The 22,034-nt window shown below is 46.8% G+C and overlaps 1 protein-coding gene across 4 annotated transcripts in view; it reads right to left on the bottom strand.

The window, feature by feature from the left end:
* PDGFRA (platelet derived growth factor receptor alpha) overlaps window positions 1-22,034 on the bottom strand; it is a 66,167-nt gene that overhangs the window by 43,862 nt on the left and 271 nt on the right. For 2 of the 4 annotated variants that reach the window (XM_048510154.1, XM_048510155.1), the window contains exons 2-3: window positions 6,680-6,740; window positions 4,722-5,036 (exon numbers count right to left, since the gene is read on the bottom strand). In XM_048510154.1, the coding sequence (XP_048366111.1) occupies window positions 4,722-5,036; window positions 6,680-6,728 (364 nt within the window). In that variant the 5' untranslated portion in view covers window positions 6,729-6,740. Of the gene's footprint in view, window positions 1-4,721; window positions 5,037-6,679; window positions 6,741-20,153; window positions 20,497-21,368; window positions 21,520-22,034 lie in introns of those variants that run through there. The other 2 variants (XM_048510153.1, XM_048510156.1) reach the window with 2 other exon arrangements.

Here is a 22,034-nt window from a genome sequence, read left to right as displayed (position 1 = left end):
AAGTAGCTACAAAGAATCAATAATAATAATGTACTTTCTGTCAACAGGAGCACTGTGGAGGCAGAAGATTTGGAAACTGGGGCCATGTGATGCTGTGATGTCACTTCTGGCTGCATACCCAGAAGTAACATCACAGCATCACGTAATGCGGTCCCTCCGTTTGCTCCCATTATCCCAATGATAGTGGGTAGGAGCCTGGAGTGTGGCAGCACAGGCAACTTGGGACTTTTAAGGGATAACTTTTAACATTCCAGTAGAACAAAATTGATTTGTTCCTTCCACAAGTGTCAAGAAAAATGTCTTTGTTGTCTTTCATTAGTTTTCTATGACTTTGGAGCATAGCACACGTGGCATAGAAAAATCAGTCACTTTTCATTCAAACTGTAGGCCCCTGCAGAGAAATACCCACACAAAGTTTGCTTTGCATTGATGTATGACTCCTCTTCAGCAAGCAGCTGAAACAGAACTGAAACGGTGAGGCTCTGCATGATATTCCCATTCAAACCTTGTCATGTTTCATCCACACACAGCAGCAATATTCAAGTATGTTTGCTGACAAGTATGGCCCATTCAGTGTGATGGGATGAACTATTTCTTCCAGTTTCTTCTTTCAAAAAGTTTGAGAACTATTGATTTAATTGCAACAGATGGCAATTTGATAATGTTCTGATGCTTTAATTTTAATTGGGGAGGGGGGTGAGATGAGGCAGGGGTCTGCAACCTGCAGCTCTCCAGATATTCATGGACTACAAATCCCATCAGCCCCCGCCAGCATGGCCAATTTGTAGAAGAAGAAGAGGAGGAGGAGGAGAGGAGGAGGAGGAGGAGGAGGAGTTTGGATTTATATCCCCCCTTTCTCTCCTGCAGGAGACTCAAAGGGGCTTACAATCTCTTTGCCCTTCCCCCCTCACAACAAACACCCTGTGAGGTAGGTGGGGCTGAGAGAGCTCCATAGAGCTGTGACTAGCCCAAGGTCACCCAGCTGCCGTGTGTGGGAGTGTACAGGCTAAACTGAATTCCCCAGATAAACCTCCACAGCTCAGGCGGCAGAGCTGGGAATCAAACCCGGTTCCTCCAGATTAGATACACGAGCTCTTAACCTCCTACGCCACTGCTGCTCCTGTAGTCCAGATTAGAAACACAAGCTCTTAACCTCCTACGCCACTGTAGTCCATGAACATCTGGAGAGCCGCAGGTTGCAGACCCCTGGACTTGAGCAAATCATCCCTGTCCCATTTGAAAGTGATAAGAGGAAAAAGCTATATCCCTCACTTCCATCCCATGGCTGAGATTCAAACTGTATCACCATCCATGGCTATTTCCAGAAATTAAAGAGACAGAAGAGATGGCCAGCTACCTTCGTCTCCTTGAACTGGAAGGGCTAGGGAGCCAGCCTTAGAAGCTGACCAGACTGGAATCTCCCTCTTCCATTTTCCTGCTTCCTTCCAATCAATGAAGGCGGTTCCAGGGGATGGCCTTTTGCACTACCCAAAAAAATCCCTTTTCTAAATAGAAGTATAAGCAGAATTTAAATGAGACTCCACCCCATCATTGCTACAGTACTATATTCCCCCTTAGAAATCTGACACTGCTCAAAAGAACAAAATATTACTATAGTTTCTCCTTTGAAAGCCCCATTCTCTTTATTTTATTATTTCTGTTGTTTTATCCTCACTGCTCCCAATTTTATCTAGAATGGCTTCTCCTCTCCTAGCGCTCATGAATTAATGGTTAATTAGATCAGGGGAGGGGGGGAGGGGACTTCAGTTTTTTTTCCACTTTGTAGCAATCCCAAATCACTGCCCTTTTTTTGGTGTTTTATTGTTTATCATCATCTTAACCGGATTGCAAAGTTATAATAAAATTGACAACTTGCCCTTGCTTCAAAGTCAATTATTTAGTGCACGCTGGTCACTATTCTTAAGGGGTCAGAGAAAGGGACAGCTGGCAGAAAACAGCAAGTAATTAATTAGATCAGAGAAAAAAGGATTTTAAAGGGACAGAAGCCCTAGAAAGCTTCAACAGTTCTTTGACTGTCCCCAAGGGACCAGTGGCTGCTGTCGTTGCATTCCAAGTGGGAAAAAATCATCAAGAACACTGAAAATACTGGATTGTAGCAACTTGGCCACAATATCATCTAGAGTGCCAATTAAACAAAATAAGTGAATGAATTGTGGCAATTCCAGACTAAACAGCTAGTGTGGAACCAGACTACTCCTCTCTTTCCTGTGTGTATGTGTCTAGAACAGGGGTAGGGAACCTTTAACACCCAAAGAGCCATTTGGACCGGTTTTCCACGGGAAAAGAAAACACTTGGAGCCGCAAATAATTTTTGACATTTAAAATAAAGATAACACGATATATATAGGGTTTTTTTTACCTTTTACTCTGCTCATTCTGAGAAGCGCATGGATGCGCCCGCCCTGCTGCCTGCAGGGTGGGCAAGGATGAAGCCCTCGCCGGTTCTCAGCCCTCGCCGGCCACCGAGGAAAGCAGCCCTGCTCCAACGTAGCGGTGGCAAGAGAGAAGCTTTCCATGGCTGTGGCCCAGCTGACTGTGGGCAGTTGGTGCGCCCACCCTGCTGCCTGCAGGGTGGGCAAGGATGGGGCCGGTGGCTCGGCTCGTGGAGCCACAGTGCAAGGGCAGAAGAGCCGCATGCGGCTCTCGAGCCGCAGGTTCCCTACCCCTGGTCTAGAAGGTCTGAAGAATATGCATTATCCTGTTCCTCCCAGCTGATGCCAACTTAAAGGTGCACATTAACATCGGCCACTCTCCATCTTTGCTACAAAAGACCATTGCCTTGGGCCTCTGTTTGTGTGGGGCCTCCCCACATAAGCGTGTGTGCGTGGTCATGTGTATTTGCAACTCCAAAGTGTACAAACTCAACAACAGCTGCGTCCAGTTCCAGACCTTATATGCAAGACTGCCTGAATGCTGCATTTCAACAGTAACCATTTACACTACACTACATAATGTAATCTGGTTTGAACCTCGACCAGAAAGACTGACTATAAACAAATGGCTATAAAATTGAAACTCTTAAAAAAACCAGCTTTCAGTTTTTATAAAAGCAAGTTTCTACCCCTTTATGTTTACAAATGTGTATAACCGTCTCTTATTTTCTAAATGTTTTATGTACAGGTTGCTGTAAAGGTTATGACTCAGTCCTAAACCCAGGAAATGCCATCAGCTCATCTCCTCGTTAAATCCAGATTGCTGCCCTTCTTCAGTCACCTACAAGCAGAACTGTCCAAGTTGTCTACCCTAGAATATTTCCTGTGCAACTTCAGGCGCCTCCTTCTATCAGAGGTGGACTAAAGCATCGTATCACAGTATGGGTGCCAGCCAGGTTCCCACCAACGGATCTCAGATCCTATAGTTGCATCAATCAGAATGAAACAAAAATTCCACCAATAAGCAGCTTATGAAGTTTTGGCTCAATTCCATCACAAATCTAGTTCTGCATTAAACTAGGCCAATAGCAGAGCTTCTCCATTGGCATCCAAGGAAATTCAGGTATGTAAGATGAGCGTCCCAAGCATTCCCAAAAAGAACAGCTCTGTAGTTGATTCCCCTCCAGCTGTTTCTTCCACTAACATGAGCATGAAATTGCTGGATCCTTCCTGTTCAAGACATGTGGAGGATGAACAGTCTTCTAGGGTTTCCAACTCAAGATTAGGAAATGACTGGACATTTTAGGGGTGGAACCTAGGGAAGGTGGAGTTTGGGATGCCCTTCATTGTATCCTTCATCAGGATACAATGCCAGAGAGCCCACCACCTAAAACAGATCGAGTGGAACTGATCTCTGATTTCTGGAGATCAGTTGTAATTTCAGGAGATCTCCAAGCCTCACTTAGAAACTGATAACTCTGCCCTTCTGCCAGCTGGTAATTCTTCATTACATCCCTTACCTGCTAGGGACTCTCTCCCTTTAAATCCTAAATTCTTTCCACTTTTATCCCACTGCACCTTTTAGTCCTGTATTCAGCAGCCTCTCATTTACCTCCTTTCTCTGGGCAGGTAGGCCCTGAATTAGCCATGTGAGAAGAACAAAATTTGGAATAAATTATAATGGGGCACTTTTACTAACACAATCACTCACTAGGATTGATTTATATTCCAACTGCCATGGTACTATTACAATTACTCTCTATCGGACTTTTTTTTTAGCTGTTTTTATCATCTGCTTCTAGCCTGAGGACTGTTTTATAACAGCTAACATTTTAAGCTGCTCAGTTTTTATGTTGCTTTTATGCCCTGGCTTGTTTTTAATGGCTTATTTTGTCATTTCATTTCAGTTACAAGCTACTTTAAGCAGCTTTCTGGAGAGACAATATACTAAGGTGACCAGATGGTCACCTTTGTGATCCGGGACGGGGAAGCGGCCACTCGCGCGTGCGCAGCCGCAGAAGCGCACGAGCTTCTGGGGCTTGCCGTTTGCCGCCCTGTCACAGGAGATCTCCTGTCACAGGGCGGCAAACGGCAAGCCCCAGAAGGCCATGAGCTCCTGCGGCCGGGCGCACAGGAGGCTGCCGCACTGCCTTGTGCCCCCAAGGCAGTGCAGCAGCCTCCCAAAAATCGGGACAATTTGTAGAACCCGCGGAATGCGGGACAAATTGTCCAAAGGCGTGACGGTCCCGCCAAAAGCGGGACAGCTGGTCAGCCTACAATATACAGATTTCCTAAATAAATTTTTAAAAGCTGCTTCAAGAAACTCACCTGGCACAAAGACATAAATTTCCTTCCCTTCCACCTCCATATCTTCCTCTTGAGAATGATTGTAGTAACAAATGTATAATCCGGTGTGAGTGGCTGAAGCCTTGCCTACTTCTAGCACAGTCACAAATAGGCCGCTGTTGTTCTCTTCACTTCTGATATCCATGGTGTCATTTCCGTCAGGTATTGGATGTTGCCAACTCAGTTCACTATCTCCAGAGCATTTCAGGGTGAAGGGAGAATTCAGTTGCACAACTATTTCATCTTTGTTTGGAAAAATAGTGGGAAGCAGAGACTGACAAGAAGCTAGCCACAGTCCTGTGAAGATAAAGGTCACACTTGTTACCTCATAATCTGTGAGGGGGGGGGGATCTAACTAATTTTACACAGTAGCTAATATTTAGCGTAGAGGCTATAGTTCTGTGGTAGGTGAAACGTGGAGCATATAATTTTTTCATGTTCACATTTTCAATCCACTGTAGCTGTAGTTAAGAGAAAGTAGGTAGCAGAGCTGATAAACTTAGGCCGTTTCCGCACGGGCAATGAATGGCGACCTGGAGACGGTAAAAACGCCGTCTCCAGGCCGCCATTCACACGGGGGGCGCAGCTGCCACGCAGTCGCGCCGCCCTCGCACCGCCCTCCCAGCCTGAAGCCGGCGTTTCCCCAGAGCGCTTCCCAGCGCTCTTTTTGGGGAAACGCCGCAGTGAAGCCGCTGCCGAGCGAATGGCAGCGGCTTCACGCCGCCTCCCCCACCCGGCACTCACCTTGTCCCCGGGCCTCCGGCTGCCCGGCTGTTCCCAGGACCGTCCATGCGGACGGTCCCAGCGTCGTCGGGTTGGCATCATAAACGCCGACCCGGCCGTTTCTGCCTTCGTGCGGAAACGGCCTCAGCTGTAAGCCATGAAATGTACCGGTATGTTAAAGGGCTTCTGCCGGATAAGATTGACTCATTAAATGAGGACTTCCCTTGCAGTACTCAGCCATATTAATTCCTCTGTGATTCAGTTGCTCTCTTCTCTCACCACATTTTTGCTGCACCGAGGAGGAGGCGGATGAGGATCTCCCCCACACCTGGCCCAGACTATACGTATTATTGTTGTTGTTGCCCTCCTACCCCTCTTCCTCTTTACTGCACTATTTTTAAAAAAATTTAATGATATAACTCAGGATAAAACACTGGAATAATTCAGCCTTAAGTCATTCAGCATGATGCATTGCCTGGGCTAGTGCTGCCCAGCACTAGGAAGAAAGAGAAATACTTGGTGTTTTCCTGTGGATAATGAAGCGAACATCTACCCACACCTTCTAGAGTCAGTACAGATATGAACAAAAAACCCAACTGTTATAAGTTCCATAAACATACATAACACATTATGGTTTATTACAGGGCAACAATCTGCTCAACTACCCAGTTTCACACCCCCACCCATCTGCTTAGATCCCGCCCCCAACCAAATACTACTTGGAAAAAAAGATAAAATTGTGGTCTGTATTATCAAAGCTGCAATAGTTCGTTAATGGTATCAGCGTGCACTGCCCAGTTTTGATGTGTTAGCGCAAAGCAGACTTGGAATGACAAGGTTTTAGTGTTGGCGGGTATTAGATATGTGTTGATGTTCTTAAACTGGTGCTCAGGTTTTGGGCATCCATTTTGATTGTTCAGTAGTGCTACAACACCTTTTCAAAAAAGGGGGATTGTCCTGTGCTGACACCCACCACATCACAGGTGACATCCAACCCCCGTCAGGAATACCATGTTTTTAACAGTACCATGCAGAGCAAATACAACTGAAATTGTGTGTGTGTGTGTGGCTGTGCATGTGGAAAAGGTCATACCTTCTTGAAAATAAGTCCCACTGAACTAATTTCTAAGTAGGCAGGCACAGAATTGTATTAAGAATGAGGTCACACACTGCAGAATTCCAAACCAGGCCAGCATATTTTAAAGTGGAAACATTACCTGTGAGAAGATGTCCCAGGATCAGAAAAGTCCTTTGAGAAGGACCCATTGTAGTGGTGAACTGAAATCAGAAGAAACAAAACAAAACATGATCCGTTAATGTCTCTTTTGAAAATGACTGCAACATATCTATGGTGCACATTACCATTTTAGAAATACACTCTGCTTCTGTAGATGGTTGTATATACCATCAAAAGTAACTAATAGAACCTCCAACTCATAGAACCTTCATTCAAGAAAGAATCCACGTTATACCCATCAGACGTAACATTTCAGGAGGGCGCAGACACAGTGTTCTAGACTACATATGGAGCATTCTTCAGGAAACTAATTTATTTTTAGTTTTTGTTAGGTATAATAAAGGCTGTTCATAATTTGCATTCATCCAGAAATTGTTGAATTCAATAGAATCTACCTCCTAATCCAAGAGTCCTCAATCTCATTGGTCCCATCATGTGCATTTCTGGATAGGGAAAGGGCAACACCACAAAATGGCTATTGTGGAGTCTTGGGTCAGGCCAATCACCAAATAGCTGCCATGGGATGTTGGGGCCAATCCAGTGGTGGGATTCAGCAGGTTCGCACCACTTTGGCAGAGCCGGTTGTTAAAATGATGCTTGTAAACAACCAGTTGTTAAATTATTTGAATCCCACCATTGAAACTGGTTGTTAAATTATTTGAATCCCACCACTGGGCCAATCACAAAATGTTGGGAGGTGACAAGCCAAGCATCCTGTAACAATGGAGGCAGCTGATTCTGACTGGGTGCTCCTGAAGACACAGGGGTGATATCTTCCGGGTTTTTTAGAAGCACTTCCTGCACAATTAAGTATAGAAATAGGGATGATAGCCTTCAGGTGGAACTTAGAGATCCCTTGGAATTGCAGCTCATTGCCACACTACAGAGCTCAGTTCCCCTGGAGAAAATGGATGCTTCTGGAAGGTGGACTTAATGGCATTGTACCTCACTGAATTCTCTGTCCTTCCCAGTCTCTATCTGGGAATCCCTGGGAATTTGTCCACCTGGATCTCGCAACCATACTCCCCTACCCATCCCCTGCTGGTAGCCAGGGGGAAACTGGCAACCCTAGAGGAATGCCAGGACTAGCTATATATCCTTTGACGTTTGCTGTGGATATTCCCTTTGACCCACAACCCAAACAAAATATCCCAACACTCGTGGTTCTTAAAATCAGGACTGTTGAAATATACTATGGAGATTATGGGAAACAGCAGATCCAAAGCTTCAGCCAAGAACTTAAGATCAGGTTGCATGCAGTTCTGTGGGACACCAATATGGGGAAAGAGCAGAAAGAGGGTAGGAAGAGCAGAAATGGACACTTGTATTCTTATTATCCGATTCTAATCACAGCATTTAGTCTGATTGCTGCACTCAGACATGTTCTTCTTTACATTCCTCTGGTTACAACTGAAAATATCCTCATGTTGCAGGAATTTCGTAGGAAAACATTTCAGAAGAAATTCAAGTCTTGCGCTGACCTGGCTTGGTTCAATAAACAGCACCCGATCCCAATAGCTTTACTTAGAAAGAAAACCTATGGGATACAACGGACTTTACTTCTAAGTGGACATGCATAAGACTAGGATTTTTGTTACACTGGAGAAAAAACAGCAATAATAATTTGCTCATTTTGTAAAGATGGCAGTTTTTGCTAGTGGCTTTGAAAAATATCTTTTTATGGTGAAGTAAGCATTTTTCTGATCATCTAAATGAATCCTGAAATCTTCATTCTAACACAAGAAGCAATACAAGGCTGGGCTCATATTCATATCTTCTTTAATTTCCTTATACCTATGACAAGTAATGTATTATCATACACACTGCATCTTTTGCAGCATTAGTCATCATATGTCAATGCCTAATCTCCCAAGGGTAACAACAACCAGAAGTTCTCTCATTCTCCACAAAAATATGAGAGCATGAATGGGAACATGATGTGATGCTGTGCCCCATTGTTTTTTGCTGTCACTCACTGTGGGTCGACACATCAGAAGTGCAACCTTTTTGTGGGCCAACAATTCAAAAGGCAGGGCAGAGACGTTCATTCAAGCTGCCACCCAAAAACAACAGCCAATCAGAACGCGGGACACCGGGGATGTGTGCACATGCACGGATATGCCTGCGGTGTAAATACAAAAGGCCTGGGTTAGTGCGAAACAAACTGGAGTATTTCCTCCCAGTCTTTACTCGATTCCTTCAGAGAAACGTGCAGGCATGTGAAGGGAGAAACCAGGATAAGATAGACCTGGTTTGTAAGATGCTGGTTGTAACCCGGTATAATTGTGCAGTGCGGAAACAGCCAAAGTGCAACTTTTCCTCTCCCTTCGCAGGGAAAGCAAAGGCAATCTGCATACATTTTGCTCTCCTCCCCATCTTCCCCTGCCCCCATAACAGCAGTTTCTCCTGCTCTTTTGGTCACCACTTCAGAAGCATCAAAGTGTTTTATTATCACTACTACTACTTTCCTGATGATAGAGATAGACCCTTAAAACTGACATTTACATGAGCCAGTGAATTAATGCAAGATCAAAGACAGCACCCTCAACATCAATAAAAATACAGCAGCAGGCAATCTCCCAGATGGAGGTTGCATGGAAATACCTCCGAAGATTTGTCAAAGCCAGAACATATCTGGAAGCTAGTCGCTCTTGCTGGGATTTCAATATTAAGTTCATAGCTGATCTGTGGAGATTAAGGAAGCAACTATAGAAATGCTACTAGTCCTCATGGATTTACTTATTACTTGTTGAGAGAAATACATGAAGGTGCATTGGGGCACTATTGAGATACAGCCCCACAAGTGTATATATTGTAGATTTAGTAAATTCACAAGTCATACAGTCTATGACTGCTAACCTTATCATATGCAAATGCTTGCTTGGTGATTTGAGTTGCATACCCCCTCTCTGTTGTACATCCCACCTGGAGTCTGGCAACCCGAATATAAAATTAACTGGCACAATGTATTGATGTCTGCTCTATGTTTGAAGTGCTATTTTATTGTCTGTTCTTTTTTTAATTCAGCAGCAGTGGGGATGAAAGGTCAAAACAGGTAAGAGAATAGATTAATCCTCCAAAATTCTGGTATATCATGTGTCCGTCCCCCCCATACCACATGGTTTAAAACTTTCAAACAGCACTTTCTGATCTTACATGAGGCTCAGTGGCTGAAAGAAAATGGCCAAGAGCCCCACCAGGGGGTTCCCAAGACCTTGGAGGAACTAGAGAAGTCCCTGGGATCTTCACCAGAGTTTTACAGTTCAGTCTGCTAAGCAACAGTTCTTCATAGGCCCATGTAAATCAGCTCAAATAAAATGGGACCTAGAGAGAAGGCAGGAGAAACACTTGGGAACCAAGTAGTCTCCAAAGAAGCAAGAAATAATGACTTATGAGGAAGTAGTCCTGCCTGTGAACCAAGTAGTCTCCAAAGAAGCAAGACATAGTGCCTTATGAGCAAGTAGTCCTACTTATGAACCAAGTAGTCTCCAAAGAAGCAAGACATAGTGCCTTATGAGCAAGTAGTCCTGCCTGTGAACCAAAGCTGTGAACCAAAGAAGCAAGACATAGCGCCTTATGAGGAAGTAGTCCTGCCTGTGAACCAAGTAGTCTCCAAAGAAGCAAGACATAGTGCCTTATGAGCAAGTAGTCCTGCCTGTGAACCAAAGCTGTGAACCAAAGAAGCAAGACATAGTGCCTTATGAGGAAGTAGTCCTGCCTGTGAACCAAGTAGTCTCCAAAGAAGCAAGACATAGTGCCTTATGAGCAAGTAGTCCTGCCTGTGAACCAAAGCTGTGAACCAAAGAAGCAAGACATAGTGCCTTATGAGGAAGTAGTCCTGCCTGTGAACCAAGTAGTCTCCAAAGAAGCAAGACATAGTGCCTTATGAGCAAGTAGTCCTACTTATGAATCAAGTGGTCTCCAAAGAAGCAAGAAATAGTGCCTTATGAGCAGCAAATCAACAAATGAGAAAATCTTACTGGCGAAAACTTTATGGTGTGTAGGATGTGAGTGTCAGATAGGGTTGCCAACTCCAGATTTGGAAATACCTGGAGATTTATGAGCTTGGGAGAGTAGGGTTTAACGAGCAGAGTTGCCTTGGTAGGGTATAATGCCATGCAGTCCATCTTCCAAAGCAGAAATGGAATAAATGTTTAAATACATATATACATAAATGATTCATGTAGTCTGGAGATCAGTTGTAATCCCACAAGATCTCCAGTCCATGCCTGGAGTTGGACAACCCTAGGGTCAAAAGCAGCTGGTTTAACCAGTGAGATCCATAAAGCAGTTTCCATTTTAACCAGCATCAACATGCTCAGAACTTGTGGAACATTATTTGGGATTGTAACCTTAAGACCTTTACAATCATATAGGATGAGCCCGACAACCACATGCAACAGGAGTGTGCTTCACCCAGGTTCTTCCAAATATCTGTGGTTGCCATTTTGCGTGAAACAGTATCTACCTTGGTACTTGCAAAAAGACGCATGAATCCTTAAGGTTTCACATTCACACATACCACAACTGTACCCAGGCGGTAAATACACATGCTGTCTCTCTTCACAAAACATAGTCTCAAGAGGCAGTGAACCCTCGGTGGGCTGTCAGTATGTGCAATCATAACATCTGAGAAAGACTTTAGTGGAGCATCAATGTGGAACGTTCAACCAGTATGGTTAGACTTTGTGGAGCAAGATTCTGATCACTGAACTATGTTGTGACTTTAACGTGGCTATTCTTGTGTAAGCGATGAATGACTCAGTAACCTGAATTCCGCAGCCAGGACTGACAACCTCCCAACAAATGGACCCAAGCACAACAACTTCAGAAACACAGCAGATGGCATTCCTGCAGAGTCAAGTCATTTACCTTGGCTTTTCAATTAGCAATAATGGCCATGTGTTTGTGTAAGTGCCTCCCACTGATAGCAGGCTCTTGGACATCAAAGACATCTTCCCAGCCAGCCTTCTTCCCCGTCTTTTTTATCATAGTTCTCTCCTGTATTTTTACTAGATAAAAGAACCCACAGTACGTATATCTTAAAAGAACTCTGACTCTTTGTTGATTAGACCTTAACTGCTTCATATACTCTTATGTTGCCTCTGCCATCAATATTTGGAGTTGGAGATTTCCAAATCAAATTATCTGGAGATTTCAAAAATAAAAGTATTAGCACTATCAACTGCTGCACATGGCATGGGATTACAATTGCCAACAACGTGGAGGAAAAATGTGTCCTGCCCCTTTAAGGGAGGCTCAATACATGGGAATAGCTTACTTTTTGATGGCATAGGAGGTAAGTAGCATCAGCTGGTAAATAGCAATCCCACAAAGTCTCTATTAAAGGGACAGGAGATTTTTCTCCAGGCCAGTTGATAACCCTGAATGAGACTGGATTTGGGAAAATCTCTCTCTAAGAGTACACTCAGAACATATATGCACGAGGTGTTTTCAAATTTTCTTAAAGTAGTACTTAATATCTTTACAGTTGCACTAGATTGATGGTCTGAATAGCAGGTATTGTTGGAGACACCAGACGCTGATTGGTGAAACAATACAGATGTTTTGGAGCTGCCTGGGAATTATATGTTTTTATAAACTGGTTTTGGATCCAGTGAAGGCAATTACAGGATATGAATGAATCTTGGATTCAAAAATGTTTCTGCTGGGATTTGTCAAAGATTTTTGTTGGGGCCGATGACATAGAAATGGGCACAACTTTGTTAACTGAAGCTAGAACCTGAAAACCAAGTAATTCATTGTTATTAATTAATTGCAAACATTGTCCTTATGACTAAACTGATCTGTTGTGGGAGGAAGGAAGAGGGGTCTTCACCCCATGGATCTGTAAAAAAAGAAGAAGATTTTGTTTATGGGATGTGGAAATGTTTTGATTCTTTGAGACCTTCCATTGTGGCCCAGTGTTTGAGGAGGAGGTACATCTGGAAGCACGAGTAAAGGGAGAGGGGGGCTTCTAGGCTGAGCCTTATTATTTGGGCAGGGGCAGAGATCCCCACAAATGTCTCATTTCCTGATCAAGGGGTTAGAACATTCCTGCTACATTATAGTTTAGGAGGAAATGGCAACTAAAGAAAAGCAAGGGTGGGAGTCATCAAATTATGAGTGTTCTGGAGACAGCAGATGGAGGAAGATATTTTTCCCTCGGCCGCAATATTAGAAAGCGGGGCCATCCTGTGAAATTAATGGACTGTAGGTTCAGGACTGGCAGCGGAGAAGCACTGCAGCACATGCAGCACATAGTGCCCCTATTGGCTAGGATCGAGCCAGCTTTTGCTCAGTCTCAGGCAAATTTCCCTGCTAATTACAGCCCCAGCCCATCTGTTTCAACACATGCATTTTGGGTGGTCCAGAGCATAGATTTTTCTGGTTCTGCCTCTTACAATTTTCTCTGTCAAAAAAGCTGGTTAGATCTAATTCATAGAGTGGGTGGTGGGTGGGGGAGCAGGTGTTGCCCCGGGCACCAGCCCCCCCACACATACACACCTCTGCTTGGAGATCAGCTGTAATCCCACAAGATCTCCAGCCACCACCTGAAGGTTGGCAACCCTAATTTAAAGACTGACCAAATTTACTCTAAAATAAGATTTTATAAATCAGAGCTCATTTCCTCAGAGGCATATCGGTCGAGACCCTGTGAAGCCCGCCATGAAGCCCTGCCGCATGACCGGCGGCACAGCCTGTGGTGCCCCGTACAATAATGAGAGAAGAAGCGGAGGGAAGGGAAGGGGGAGCATGCCGGGCGGTGTACCCCCAGGAACAACATGCCGGAAGTGGGAGAGGGGGGGCACCCTGCCATGGAGCTTTTCTGCCATTCACTCCTGCCATGGAGTGGCTTTTCTGCAGAGAACTCTCCTGGCTTGGTTCCCTTAACTCCGCCCATCAAGTAATCCTTAAAGGCACAGATCTCATTACAAAACTCAAATTGCTTGCTTAGCCCTTCTAGCTTATATTGCTGTCCCAACCCCCCCCCCCCCAAAAAAAATGAAAGAGGCAAAATAATTCCCTGGACCACAGGCTGCTAAAAGAAGGCATCATCCTAGAGCTGATATTCTCTTCACCTCCCCTCCTCTCCCTTCCACTCCTCTCCCCTACATATACACACACTTCCTGATGCTGCCAGAGGACAGAGAGGCTTGTTATTTCCAAACTTTCTCAGCCTCACCTACCTCACAGGGTGTCAGTTGTGAGGCAAGGAAGGGAAAGAGTTTGTAAGCTGCTTTGAGACTCCTTACAATTGAGAAAAGAGGGGTATATATCAAAACTACTCTTAAAATTGTAGCCGTAAAGTACCACTTGTTCTGTTGAAACTTTTAAACTAATAATATCACATTGGTGCAATATGGTCTATATTAGAATTATCTGGTTATGATTTTTTGCTAGAGTTCTTTGTCTCTTGAGAAAAAAACGCTTACATAAAGCTGTCACTATTACTAATTTTGATCATCATAATTTAGGAAAATCCAATATTACTTCATTGCAACATTTTGTAATACTTCCCCTTCCAACTTTATCATCTGTCCAGTCTAATGGGAGGTGGGGGGAGTACATCCTGAAGAAATATGACAGGCCATCTGCAGATTGTATCAAGGGAGAAGCTGTGGTAGAATAGCTGACATCACGAAACCATCGCAGCTATACACTAACAAAACAATAACATGCCATGCCAGCTATTCTGCAGTTCCCCAGATGGAAATCCAAATAATTAAACAGTAACATTTTATGCATGCTTATTGAAAACCATCTCCTATCAGACCTACCCTCAGAGTTGTTTCACCGGACATTTGGGAGAGCCAGCTGCTGATTGCCAATTTTTTTTCATCTATCCCCTCCATACCATCTCTGACCGCAAATGTGCTATGCCTGTCCTCTCCCAAAAGTGGGCTTTTCTGGGCAGTCATAACTATTGACCTTCTTGTTGCAGAGGTCATGTAATTGTAATTATGTTATTTTAACTTATTACTGTTTTGAGTGTAGTGTGTTTTAACCACTGTACACCACCTAGAGCCCTTCAGGGGTGAGCAGTCTATCAAATTTAATAAATTAATATAAATAAATAATCATGTATAAGATTCTTGCCTGGGTAACTTTACTTGGGTGCAGGTCGCATGAAGTTCAATGGGACTCAGTTCTGAATCAATTAAAAAAAAGGATTGGACTGAACAAAACATTTCTCTTAAATTGGTAACGTTTTTGGTAAGAAATTTACCTGACCTGCCTTCTCTCTATACAGCAGCCAGTTTTCAACATTTTGTCTTTTTGTAAGTGATAGGCTAGTTTGCACTGGATGAAAAGAGATCTGGTAACTCATTTTGGAATGATAATGGGAAGATAATGAAAGAGAACAAGGACAACGGGTGGGAGCAAGAAAAATGGAATGGGAAGGGATCTCCTTTCTTCCTTCCCTCCTAAAACGCTAATTTTCCCACCTGTGAAATTTCATGGGCTGTTACAAAGTTATAAACAACTTCCTTGTCTCCCAGCTTGTGACCTTCATGTCTTTACTCCAATAGACCAGATGATGGCAGTGTTGATCCACACTGATATGGCTATGGCATATTACATTGATTGGTGGAAACCTTTGAGTACTGGTGAGGGATGAAACTTGGAGCAACCTAGATTGCTGAAATATAATCGGGTGGATAATATTTTTAAATTTGGATTTTTGTCCTGCTTGTCAGAAACAGTCCTAGCATGAGTTAGACTGAGATAGGACAAATCTCAGCGTCCAGTCTCATAATGGTAAAATTATTCAAACGTTTACAAGGTTTAACCTTTAGAACATTTACAATCCTTATAATGGATCGTCACTTACTAGCAAGGTTAGCCTCTCCCAAGAAAACAGTGCTGTTTTCCCAGAAAATGTCAAGAAAGTCCAATTAAAAGAAAATCCTTTTGGAAACAACCTTGTCTGCTACAAATTTCATTTAAGAGTGTGGGTGGGGGAGGGAGGCACCTGCAACTTTTCAACTACCCGCTTTCTTTTATGTATAAAGCTCTCCAAGAGCAGAAGCTTCCAGTACAAGGAACAGTGGGAAATGCTGAAACTTCCAGGGAGTAAGAGACAAACAATAAAAGGACTTGCTCTCAATACTTCATTTCAAAGATAACCATCTTGTGGATTTAAACCTAAATAAGTAAGAGATTCTAATGTGTCGTCTAGCTGCAGATTCCCTGGGCTATTTTCAAAAGTTTCCAGTTAAAAACTGTCAGTTCTTACTCAGCTTGCTGGTATCAGTTTCATAAATTCTCCCTTCCCCCCTCCCACCTGTAGCCAGTATGGTACAGTGGTCAGAGTACTGAACTAGGGTCTGGAAGATCCATGGAAACTCACTGAGTAACCTTGGAAAAGTCATTCTCTCTCATCATAACCCTAACCTATCTCATGGGTAGCTAAAATAGAGAAGCAAGAGCTGACTTCAGCTGTTTGAAGTTCCCACTGAGATGTAATTATCTGAACAGACAAATAAACAAAACCCTGAGGAAGTGTTTTGCTTCTCAGAGGATGCCCGGGAACCTGGAACTTCAAAGACCACTTCTGTCATATAAATCTGCCTGGTACATATATCAGATGCTGATTTTTGGGTCTCTTCCCCTACAAGATCAAGCAGGTGGGAACTCGAGGAAGGACCTTTTCAGTAGTGGCCTCTAATTATAGAAAATCTTCCCAAGACAGATTTGTAAAGCAGCACTCAAAACCTTTTTTTAAAAAAATGTCCAGGGGGTTTATGGACTAAAATGCTTTGTTGTTTAAAGGATGTTTTGCTGACTGTTCTGACTATCTAGCTTGTCTGCTCCCTTTGTTTCACTGCTCCTGATTGTACGATCTATTGTTTACAGTCGAGTTTAAGTACACTAACCTTTCACTTGTTACTTCTTAGCCCTGAAAATGATTAACGGACATGACAGCTATAGATCAAATTGGGAATCCCTAACAAGCAAGTTCCTAATTTGATACAGAAAACATGGAAATTTACTCCTTAGCCCATGCAAGATTGCTTTGTTGCCTTATTTAAATCTGTACGTATGCTGAATCTCCACAGATGACAGCAAAACAGTCACCTGTGGATTAAGAATGCAGAAATAATTGTGACCTGACACTGCTAAAATTTTACATTCTGCATCTACGTTAAGGTCTCCATGAATGTAGGACTTGCATTAAGTAATCATGTGAACCTTTTCTTCACCAGCCAAACCTAACTGCATTCACTGAAAATATAGATGGGTGTACCAAAATAGTCACAGACTGTTAGGGATTTGAGTTCTCTGTATGGTAACCCATGGTGTACAGCTCACTGGAACTGGGGCAGGATTTCATGGACTTCACTATGCCAGCAGCACAGCATTAAAGTTAAAAAAGGAAGTCATCCTAGGAATTCCTGCACATCTGTAAGCCAATCTTTAAGTGATTATTTTGATCTTTAAAACAGCTGGAGAAAACCTCCACAGCTGAACAACTCTGTCCTAAACCTATCATGCAATTGGGGGAGGGGTTTGCAATTGTGTGTGTGTGTGTGTTGTTTATTTGCTTTCTCTCTAACCTCCTGTGCTAAGGCAAGCCCCTCCAAATTCCTTGCCTCTTACAAATTAGCCCATGTTCTCCAATTAGAGTGTGCCATAAGCTCAGAGCAAAAGATGCCAGAGGTCCTTGCCGGCCACGGGATCAGTTTCAAAAAGCAGCCCCAGATGGCATTGGCAAAGTAGAGTTTTCTGTTTGCTACAAGATTAAGCAAAGAAAAAATATATTCCAGAGTCGCTAGCCAATTTGACCTGGGGGGGAAATACTGCTTCCCCAAACCAACATATGGAAACCTTAAAATGGAGACTGTAAACAACACTGCTTAGAAAAGCAGACATACTCTTCCTCTTAGCTCTTTACCATCATCTACTGAACGGGATACGGCATCTAACTTGGGGATTCCCTACTAGAAGAGGCAGAGCTCGATCTACTGAGGGAATTATTATTTTGGAATGCAACCGACCACTCTTCCAACTACCAGGTGAAAACTAGTCATGCATCCTTCATTTGTACTCTAACCTAGCAAATCCCTTTGCTCTCAGTATTCTCCAAGGCAGAATAGTCCATTTCATAGAATAGTCCATAGTTCATTTCTAGGCCTGAAACAAAAGGCTGGTTTACACATGTAAGTTCGTCTCTGGATGACCATAGTCTCCCACCGGCATGTGCAAATCTAACACCGTTACTGGAAATTTTCAGACCATCTCAAACACATGCAGACCATTTCAAACACATGAAGCACTTTGAACTGTCAGTCATCAAGCGTAGAGCGGTAAACAATCAGGTGTGAGAAAATGAGATCCAAGAAAACACCAGGGAGAATACCTTGAGCTACACAATGGGACTCCGCATGATACCCTATGGCACACAATGTTTTCTAACTGCAGTTCTCAAGTCAATCTCCTTATCAACTACCCAAGAGATGAGAAACAGCAGCAAATAGCTGCTTTCCATCCATGCTAAACCCAGGGTTTGATCAGTATTTGGAACAGATTTTCAATAAGATTCCAGTGATCTAGTATTCCCTCCACAATACGGAACCTTAAGTGAGGTAATTGAGGCACATCTTTTTTACCCAAGAGTCCTTATTTAGTTCACACGGTGCCATCGGCGCAAAGCAAGAAGGTCAGAAACAATCACAGACAGGACCAGACTTCCATGCCCAAGGGTTCTCAGAACTGACAACAAGGATTCTATTTCGTTTTAAGGAAAAATAAGGAAATTGACCAGGGATCTTTCCATTTTTCCCCTTGGAAGTTCCTTGAAGCACAACTGACCGAACTTATGTTTCCACTTCTTCAAACAATGCGGTGTGGGGACGGGGGTCGGTAACTTGCAGCTCTCAGCTCTCCCGACGCCAAACGGGTCTCATAAAATCCAACTTCCTGCACTCCTTCGCGAAAGCCGCCGCTAGGGGGCAGGAGAGCACCGCCCAGCTGGAGTGGGCTGCGCGCCGTTTGCTCGACGCCAGGAGGGCAGCGCGACCGGGCTGGCTGGCTTGCAATTTGGGAGCTCTGCCTCTTCCCCGGGGACGCCACCAGGGGCTGGCTCCATCCCGTCCCGTCCCGTCCAGCCCGTCCCGTCCCACCCAGCCACATCACACCCTCTCCTGCCGCCTCCCTCCCCCCCCCCCCGCCGGCCCTTCCCTGCGCCCTGGCCCGGCCAGCGTCCCGCTTAACTGGTCAAGGCGGCCCCGGGACTCCCTCGGACGCTGCGAGGAGGCAGCCAGCCCTGCCGACTCGACACTTTTCTGGGCGGAAGGAGCCGGCCGAGCCAACCGCAAGTCGGATCCCAGCCCAGTCCCAGGCCGAGTTGGAGAGTTGCAGGCGTCGACCTGGGAATGGCTGGCAAAGCTGAGACCCGCAGCCCTTTGCCGTTCCCCCCCAACCCCCCCCCCGGCTTTCTAAAGGGTGGGTGTCAAGATCCCCCAACCCACATCCGAATGAGACGGGTCTGAGCCTGGCTCTCGCTCACTCTTCTTGGTCTCGTTTACACGGCCTGAAACCCACATCCCCCCCACCCCAGCCCACCGCTTTCATGCAAAGCGTCTCGAATTCCGCGGCAACGTGTGAACGCGGGATCTCGCTTCGGAGGGGCAAGCTGCCACTTGCACGTCGACAGTTGGGGTCCCCCCGCGCGTCCCTACACCCCCCACCCAAGAAAGAGCGGCCTCAGTTACATGGGGTCGCAGCAGCGCCACATGATCGGACAGCTAATTCACGCGCGTTCGTTGACGGGAAGTTTGCACGTGTGAATAAGTCGTCGTGGTCCCCAAGCGGGCGAACTTCGCAGCCTCTTCCAAAACTACATACTTCACATGGAGGCGACTGTTTACACATTCAGAATAAGCCACGGTCACGGATACTCAAGCAATGCACGTGAGAACCGTCCCTAAGTCTTCCCCCTATTCCATCACGTGTGTCAAGGGAGAGAAACCCAAAAGAGAGGCGTCCACTAGCCGACCTCCACGGGTCTCTCTCGCATGATTTTTGTTTTCATGCCAGTAAAGGAAAGGCCAAGGACGGTCCCTGTTTTCTAAGCCTGCTCTTTTAGCGTCCGCCAAAATTCATGGACGAATCACCATTTCGGAAACCAGAATGGTCGGGGGGGGGGGGCGGGTGTTAAAAAAAACCCAGTCGGGTTTGGGGCGGGGGGGGGGAACCGATTTGACCGATTTGAGGACCACATGATCTTCTTCCCCTCGGGGGTCTCCAAGGAGGCGTTTCAAAAGCAGGGCTCTTTGCATCAAGGCGCGAAAGGGAAGAGAGCGGAGGAAGCAGAAATCAAAGCGCAAAGAGAGCGACGGGGACTTTCACTTGCCTTCGTCGGAGGAAAAACAACTCCAAGAACACCCCTCCCCCCTCCACTATTCCGTATTTTTGGCCGAAACAGGCCGGGACTTCAGGAGCATCACCTAAGCACAAGATCCCTTCGGGTTCCGGGGCCAGACTTGGTCGTGGGAGCCGAGAAACGCTTCGCGGGTGGGTCTGTTGTTGTGCTGCGCCCTCCCGGAGCCCGCAGGTCCGGCGACCTTCCTTTTGTAGATGGAAACGGATAATCCGAACGGGAAAACCTTTGAAACTTGAGGGGGCGACAAAGCTTCCAAAACCCTCCAACACAGCAGTTGGCCGTCGAAGGGACGCCTGCGAAATCCGAGCAGCGCACGGTCGATCCTCCCCCCCACCCCGTCGGTCTCAGATCAGAATCGGGGAACTCCAAATTGGGCACGCCTTGGATGGGTCGGGAGCGCCGGGGCCAAAGAGGGCGGAGGGGCGTCCCGTTGAGTTATTCCGCAGCCAAGCGGGCAGGGCCGTCCCTAGACATCTGGGCCAGGGCGGCGCGTCGTCCTCGGTGGAAACGGCGTCCGGAAACCTCCTCTTTTGGAGCCGTCCCGTTAAACTGGACCTTGTCCGCGGTTGAAGGGAGCGAGGAGTCGCTGGTTGGGCCCGCAGACTCCCCTCTTGGCGCGCACAGGTTTGGCAAAGCAACAGCCAGCAGGGCAGACGGAGCCACCTCCAGGCCCGCGGGTTAATCCGGGCTCCCGCGTCCCTCTCTCTCCCTGGCGCTCCGAGCCCCACGGCCTCTTCGCTGCAGCCAGCCGCGTCCTCCTCGGCATCGCCCACGAACTGCTGGATGGTCCCAGTCCAAAGAAAACGCTGCGCTACGCAGCCAGGAGAGCCATTTCCTGGTGCGCCCGCCCAGCCCAGCTCCAAGGCACTCCAAGTCGCCACGCAGCCTTGCCAGCTCCGCACAAACAGGCCGTCCGCTTGGGGGGAGGGTTCCCCCTCCAAAAAAGGCCGGCCGCTGCAGCAGCCCCGACGTCTCCTGGTCCCGTTTGCCCGGCAGGACCGGGGGGGGGGGGCGTGGAGAGGAAAATAGCTCGGCCGCGGTGGTCAACCCAAACCGGGCTCCGGAGAGGTTTGCGCGCCAAGCGGGGCGCTCTGCTCCACCTTGGAGGTTGGAAAGACTCCCCTGCCAGGGCGGACGCCCGCCGCGGGGAGGGCAAGAAAGCAGGCAGCGAAGGAAGGAAGGGAGAGCTGGGGGTGGGGGGGTGGGGGGGTGGGAGGAAGGGAGCCTGGAGCGGAGAAAGGCAGAAAAACCAGCTGGAGCCCCTGCCTGCCTGCCTTACCTGGCTCAAGAGGCTTGGAACTGGTCCCCAACTCCCGCTGCGCCCGGACGGGCTGGAGGAGCGCGGTGCGTCTGGCCCGGCCCCTCTCCTGCCCCGCGATTCCTTTGCAGATTGCCCCGGCCGGTTAAACACCCAGACGCCGAAAGGGGCTCCACTCCCCATCGGGGCGGGCTGGGGCAGGCGCGCGCGCACCACGCACCCCCTTTCCCCTCCCCTCCCCTCCTCTGCCTGCCTGCCCCCGGCTCCCCCCGCCCAGCCAGCCAGCCCGGCTGCAGGAATGCGGCGCGGTGGCCCCTCCGTGGCTGCGCCAAATCTGGGAGTCATTAGAGCTGCCCGAGCAGGCGGCGGGATTCCGCCCGCGCCGCAGCCTCCCTCCCGGCCCCGGCTAGGGGGCACACAGCATCCCCCCCCCCTCGGCCCGAATCCCAGCGGGGGCCCCGACCCCCTGCTCGCTGCGCTCTCCTGCCTGCGCTGCCTCCATCCATCCACCAGCCCGCCCCGTTCATCCGCCGGGATCCTCCAGGTTATCCTCGGTGCGCGGACAGAAAGCGCCCTGCGCGCTTCCAGCGCAGACCCCAAAACCCATCTCAGCTGCCTCTATCAGGTGGGGGGGGGGGGCACCGGCTTGCAACTGGATCCGGCTGCAACAGCGGCCGCTCCCCCTCC

The sequence above is a fragment of the Sphaerodactylus townsendi genome, linkage group LG10 (genome assembly GCF_021028975.2).
Source record: "Sphaerodactylus townsendi isolate TG3544 linkage group LG10, MPM_Stown_v2.3, whole genome shotgun sequence".
Taxonomy (NCBI): Eukaryota; Metazoa; Chordata; class Lepidosauria; order Squamata; family Sphaerodactylidae; genus Sphaerodactylus; species Sphaerodactylus townsendi.
This window is presented reverse-complemented; position numbering and strand designations above follow the sequence as displayed.